A 6,781-nucleotide genomic window follows, 5' to 3' on the forward strand; every position below is an offset into this window, starting at 1 on the left:
CACCCTGACTCCCCTGACCCCCGCCCCAGGTTCGCCTTTGGCTTCACCTTCTTCGGCCTGGCCCTGGACCTGCAGGCCCTGGGCAGCAACATCTTCCTGCTCCAGATGTTCATTGGTGTCGTGGACATCCCGGCCAAGATGGGCACCCTGCTGCTGCTGAGCCGCCTGGGCCGCCGCCCCACGCAGGCCACATCCCTGTTGCTGGCAGGGCTCTGCATTCTGGCCAACACGCTGGTGCCCCACGGTGAGGGGACAAAGCTGTACACCAGAGGCTTCCCTACCTTGGGGGGGTCGGGTTGGGAACAGAGACCTCGGCCCCTCCTTGGAGGTGCTGGACTAGAGCAGGTACTCTGTTAGGAAGGAGGCTGCTGGAGCCGTCTAGGAACAGACGGCAGTGTCTGCGCTGAGCCAGCGAGAACGGTGAAGGAGTGGCAGGGGTGGCACCAGGGAAAAGTGTGGAGTTAAAATGAGAACTGAGCGATGGGTTGCAGGGGGAGGGAAATGGGGGTCAAGAGGACTCCAGGGCTGGCTCCAGATGTCTGAGTGGGAAGCAGATTGCGGGTGTGGCCATGAGGCCACACAGGACAGGACTCCCAGATGGAGATGACTCCCAAGCATTTGCAAAGAGGCCTACAGCTCAAGGACAAGCCCCCTGGGCTGAAAGGAGCCCCCATCTGATCTTGGGCCCCCCACCAAGGTCACTAATCCCATCTCTACCCACAGAAATGGGGGCTCTGCGCTCAGCCCTGGCCGTGCTGGGGCTGGGCGGGGTGGGGGCCGCCTACACCTGCATCACCATCTACAGCAGCGAGCTCTTCCCCACCGTGCTCAGGTGAGGCTGGGCCTGGGCTCCAGGAGAGGGGAGCCCTGGGCTGAGCTGCGGAGCAACCCCAGGCAGGAGTGGCTTCTCCCAGACCTAGATGTTCATGTCATGCATCTCCCTCTTGCATGGTCCTGGGGCTGCTCAGGTGCGTCCCAAGCCCAGCCTGACCCCCCGGGCCTCCCTGGGCCAAGTGGGCCTGGCCCAGGTATGGGATCAAGGATGTGAGCAGGCAGACCAGGCGCTGACAAGCGCATCTGCATTGGCAGGATGACCGCAGTGGGCTTGGGCCAGATGGCGGCCCGTGGAGGAGCCATCCTGGGGCCTCTGGTCCGGCTGCTGGGTGTCCATGGCCCCTGGCTGCCCTTGCTGGTATACGGGACGGTGCCGGTGCTGAGTGGCCTGGCCGCACTGCTTCTGCCCGAGACCCAGAGCCTGCCGCTGCCTGACACCATCCAAGATGTGCAGAACCAGTGAGTGGACCCAGCCTTGGGACCAGCCCTCCCTCCCACCAGAGAACCCCAGCACAGGGCAGCCTGCTCACCCATTCCCATTACTGGACGGAGGGGGAAGCAGAGGCCCAGACAGATAGGATAGGCCCAGGGTCACACAGTACATCTCTGGGAGAGTGGCAACCCAGGGCTGGGTCTCCAGCTGGCAGTGCTTTGACCCACGGCTTTGTCCTCTGCCCTTCACTCCACCATTCGAGGCACAAATGGCCAAGCTCCCCCAGGTCCACCCCGAGAGAGGCCAAAGGGAGAAGAGTGGATAGTCCTTTGTGAGAGGGAGATCCAGCTCTTGTTGGGGGACCTCACAGGCCCCAGATTCTACCTCTAAAGCCCTGATGACTGACAGGGCAGTTACTGCACACATACTCCCCACCCATCACATGCTTGGGAGTTCAGTTCTGGGCCCCCGAGAGCAGGGTGGTGGTATTCCCTGGAGTCCTTGGGATGGATACAGGTCAAAGGTCAGGGGCTACTCTGCACCCCCAAGACACACCCCCGTGTGTTTCCTGAACAGGGCAGTAAAGAAGGCGACACACGGCACACTGGGGAACTCTGTCCTGAAATCCACACAATTTTAGCCTCCTGGGGAGCCTGCGATGGGACAGCTGGAGGAAGAGGCTTCTTCTGTCCTCTGGAGAAGGCAGGAGGAAAGCAAAGGCCTCCATTTCCAGAGGCCCAGAGGCTGTCCTCTGAGGTCCCCACTCTCCCCCAGGGCTGCCCCACCAGCCGAGCCCTGCCCCTCTCACAGTCCAAAGGGCCCCCTTCAACACTGAAGGGGCAAAGAACAGTTTTATTTGCAGAAGGCGGCCCAGTGCACCATCACCCCGCCCTGCCCTCATGGCTTCAGAGAGCAGAGGGGTCAGGCCCAGGGGAACGAGCTGGCCTTGCCAACCCTCTGCTTGCCTCCTCACTGCCACTTGTTCGCCCACACCCATCCACCTGCCCAGAGCTCAGAGCTAACCACCATCCAAGGTCAAGACGTCTCCTGGCTCTGCACAAGCAGTAGAGTCTCAGCTCCACAGCTTTACCCAGAAGCCCTTGTTAACCTTACCCCTGGCCCCCTCCATGTCCCTCCAGACCTCAGCCACCTGCCCGCCACATCCTCTGCCTGCTGTCCCCTTCCCACCCTTATCCCTGACAGACTCCACTTAACCCCCAAACCCAGACCCCCTTCCAGGGCTCCAGGGCCAGCCTGAGATGCCCGTGAAACTTCTACCCACAGTTACAGCCACAAGCCTGCCTTCTCCCACCCTGCCAGCCTAGGAGTTCCCAGAGGGTTGGCGCGGTCCCATGACTCCATGTCCCAGCTCCCACACAGTGCTGGGCCAGTGGGGCATTGGTGCAAGGGATTGAATAAAGGAAAAACTGAATGGCTGCCCCTCACTGACTCCAGTGATGACCCCCCAGGGTCCTCCCAGGTCGGGGGAAGGAGGAAAGTTCTGGGGCCTCCTTGCTGGGATGGGCCTTTTCCAGGCCAGCTTTCCTGCCCCAGGTGCCAGGCCACGGTGGCTGCTGTTTCCAGCCCCTATTGTGGGCCCTGTGTCGTGCTGGACACCTCAAAGCATCATCTCACTTCACTTTTTCCTGAACCCTGTAGGGCAAACGTTGCCCCATTTTACAGATGAAAAAAACTTGAGGCTTGAAGAACCCGATTGCCCATGACACTCAGTTAGGTGGGGGCAGTATCAGGATTCAAACCTGTCAGTAGGCCTCCAGAGCCCCACTCTGGCCACAAACACCCCCAGCCTCTCCCAACGCAGCCTCACCATCTGGGTGTCCAGTAACTCTCCTGGAGGCAGCGGCAAGGCCAGGGGCCCACAGTGTCCACAGGCATGGCTCGCGGGGAAACGCAGTGCAGCGCACACAGAGGTCTGGGTGCAGGCAGAAGCCATTTGCTGCCCAGCCGGGACCCGGTCAGCCCACCCAGTCACCTGAGCCACCCTGGGGCCATGCTCAGATAGTCACAGGGTCCACCTGTGCCCGCCCTGCTACTTCCGGGCACCTTGACCGAGGGCTGTGCCCCACCCCCACACACACACATTAGCCATGTGTGCACACATGTGCCCACATGCACATGCTCACGCATAGAATGGGAAAACAGAAAGCAACCCTTTGCCCCCACAGGAAGGGGGTCACTTCTTGGCCTGGTCTTGTCAGCTGCAGCCCCTGGGCCTCTGGGGGGCCGTGTCCTCCGGCCATCTACCTGGGGTCACCCCTCAGTAAAGAACCCTGGGCAGGAATCCCATTTGTGAAGATGCCTGAATACAAAGTCATCTCAGCCTGCCCTGGACTTGTTGTCTTTTGTCTTATCTGCTGCCCAGCTGAGGCCCAGTGCCCTTTCGAACCCTTGAACAGCATTCTTGGGACCTTAGGGTATCCAGAAGTTTCTAGAAGGCAGAACCCAGGGCTGGTGGGAGATGTCCCCTCCTGTCTTCTGGGATATCTCTCCAGCTCACCAAGGGGGTCTGGGCTACTCCTCTGCCCGCATCCTGAGTGGCCTTGCTCCTGGTCCTTCCAGGTAGTCACGAGCTTCCAGGACCCAAGGCCTGTCTGCTTCCAACATACGTCACCCCTCGATTAACTCAAGAGGCCCTGAAAGCTGGGAAGGCCCAGGGCCCTGTTCCTCTGGCGAGTGAGCAGCCTTGCCGTGGCCAAGTGGGTGTCGGCGAAGGGAGAAGGGTCCCCCTCAGCCGCAGCCACAAGCCCACCCGAATGGCAAGCCTATGCTTGGGACACACTCTGTTCTGATGCCCACACAGGGGCTCCAACCTCAGAGCCTGTGGGGACACCCTACTGTGGAGGAGCCAAGGGAAAGAAGAACCCATAACTACCCTTGTCAGTCTCATCCCCATGGCGGTGGAGGCCTCAGGCAGCAGGGATGAGGAAAGTGGCTCAGGACTCACTTTGTTCATTTTCCTGCCTCCAGCCAAGCCCATAGTTCACCCAGGAGGGTGTGTGGGAAGAGGTAGCACCAAGCCCCATGGGCTCCAGATCTGCCTTCGAGGGGGGGGGGGGGTTCTATCCAGAAGCGCTGGGCACTGGCTGGGCTGGTGTTCACTCTCCTGGGGGCTTGCTTGATGAGGGCAAGTCTGTGAACTTCTTCCCCAAATCCCTGTCCTTGAGAGGCCTGAGGAGGAAGTTCCTGACACATCCCTGTGAGGACCACCCGTCAAGGAGCCAGGATGCCTGGAATCTCAGCCACCATCAAGCCCTGGACACTGGGCCTGTCTGGGACACTCCTGGGGCCACTGCCAGGCCAGCCAGACCCTGAGGAGCTCAACTCAGGCCCAGATGCTAAGTTCAACCTCAGAGGCACAAGATGATAAACTGAGAATCAGGTGACTATCTCTTACAGATGGGTAAACTGAGTCAATGACTGAGTCTGTCCTCTTATAACCAAGCCCTTGAGCTGCCTTATGCAGAGAGAAAGACCAAGTCCCACAGTCATATGGCAACCAGGAGGACTGGGGTCCATCCTTCCAACTCCTGGACTGCCCCTCTTCCTGCCCCCCTACCCTGATATACTGTCCCCTATCCTGTTTAGGGTCATTCCAGAAATTTCTGGAGTAAGGATATTCTTTCCCTTCCTAACACCAAGGAGCCCCTACCTGCCTGTCTTTGTTTCTTTGGCTAGTTGTGATGGGAAGAGGGGAATCCAAGCTGTCTCCGTCCCTTGGTCAGAGATAGTAGCGACAGGAAGTCCCAAAGGTTCCAATCAGCAGCCCAGGAACAGGACATCCCAGCAAGAATGCCCCAAACCAGGGCCTCTCCCAGACTTCTACGGGTGCTTAGAGCTGACCTCAATGATGCTGACTTTGGCTCCAAGACTGTGAGCAGTTGGGGGACAAGCAGGGCCCAAGCCTCACCCCTCAGGAGCTGGATCAGAAGGGCAAGGAGGGGCTGAGTCCATAGAAATCCACACCTGGGGCTCTGCTCTCTCACCCTTGTTAGGATTTTGCAGGAGGAATCTCAAGAGGTCTTGGGGGGGGGGGCACCATGGTGGGGAGGGTCCCAAGACAAAAGCTTCCTTCAGAGATGGAGAGAAGGAAGAGAGGGAGATGAGACTGACCTTGGCCTCTGGAGACAGCTGGAGGCTGCTCAGGTCAGTACCTGCCACTCCCACTAAGGGATGTTCCTCAGCTGAAGGGTGGGGCTCCTGCAGGCATGGAGGCAGCCAGGCCTAAAGATGGACCAGGCTTTTGAACTGCAAAATGCCGCAAGGATGAGCTGGTCAACAGCCAGAGCCTGCTGCAGATGGAAGATCAAGATGCAGAATTGGGCAGTGGAGGGGATGGCAAGCCAAGGGTGTAAGGAAGCCTGGCAGAGGGGAGGGCTGAGAAGCCAATCGAGAGAGGGACCCTGAGTGACACAGCATGGCTGAGTCACGTCTCCTGTGCCAGGTGGTGCAACGCCCCACCACTGCCATCCTCGAGGTCCGCAACCCTCCTCGCTCTCCCCTCCTGACAATGCTGTACACGTGGGTATCTGTCCCTTGCGACTGAGAGGCTTAACAAATACAGACCCATCTCTTAACACGTCTGGACCATGGACCTGTTAGGGTCTCCACAAAGGAGTAAACACGGTGGACGAGTTGGCCAGCCCTGGTTCCACCTTCAGTTCCAGCAGCTGCCCACAGTCAACCAGAGTGGACTTGGGGGAAGGTAGGGTACCAGGGTCCAAATCCCCAGAGAGGAAGAGCACAGACTCTGGAGTCAGGCAGAACAGAAGACCACATGGACTCAGTCATTCATTCACCTCGAGACCTGGGAGCAGCCACTGAAGGTCTCCAAGCCCAGGAATCACCTCCTCCCTCCAAGGGCTGCTGAAGGATGAGGCAGCATCTGTCCCGCACCCAGGTCAGTGCCCAGGCACACATGCCCCGAGATGTGAGTCCAGTAGCCATCAAGGGGCAACACAAGGTCTCCAGAGATCTGTCTGCCTCCCTGAGAAGCTAAGGTCTGTGAACCGGCCAGAGACCAGCCACGTGCCTCAGCCCAGCAGGGATACAGGACACAGGACCCCGTGAGACAAAGACAAGTCATCCCAGGAACCCAAAGCCACGCTACGCCCAAAAGTTCGGGAGCAACTTACCAGATCTTGTGGGCCCCCATGTGGGCCCAGACCCCAGCCCAAAGCCAGGATCTAACAGCACCCACCCCGAAAAAACTGCACAGGACCGTTGGAATTTGGAAAGTTTTTGTTTTCTTTTTCCCACACATTTCCGGGGTTGGGGTGTTTTCCAAGACTCAGACACGTTTGTTAACAAAGAGAGAAAAAAAAACTGGGGGAGCAGGGAGCCCGTGGGCAGAGAAGTGACCCCAGCAGTCTGTGGACAATGCCTTGCTCCCTCTTCCCTGCTGCCCGCGCCCAGCAGGTGCCACAGGCTGCTGCTCGTGGAATCTAGAGTATTTGTCTGTAATATATATCTGCATTTGCCTTTCCCCTCCCTCCC

At 59.0% G+C, this 6,781-nt stretch overlaps 1 protein-coding gene across 1 annotated transcript in view; it reads left to right on the forward strand.

Annotated features, from left to right (window-relative positions):
• The window catches only part of SLC22A12 (solute carrier family 22 member 12), an 11,354-nt gene extending 7,744 nt beyond the window's left edge, over positions 1-3,610 (forward strand). The window contains exons 7-10 of the mRNA XM_017892988.1: positions 30-244; positions 724-832; positions 1,090-1,293; positions 1,844-3,610. Of these exons, the coding sequence (XP_017748477.1) occupies positions 30-244; positions 724-832; positions 1,090-1,293; positions 1,844-1,907 (592 nt within the window). The 3' untranslated portion in view covers positions 1,908-3,610. The remainder of the gene's footprint in view (positions 1-29; positions 245-723; positions 833-1,089; positions 1,294-1,843) is intronic.
• Positions 3,611-6,781: the final 3,171 nt, after the last annotated feature.

Source organism: Rhinopithecus bieti, unplaced genomic scaffold, assembly GCF_001698545.2.
Source record: "Rhinopithecus bieti isolate Rb0 unplaced genomic scaffold, ASM169854v2 scaffold_1017, whole genome shotgun sequence".
NCBI lineage: Eukaryota > Metazoa > Chordata > Mammalia > Primates > Cercopithecidae > Rhinopithecus > Rhinopithecus bieti.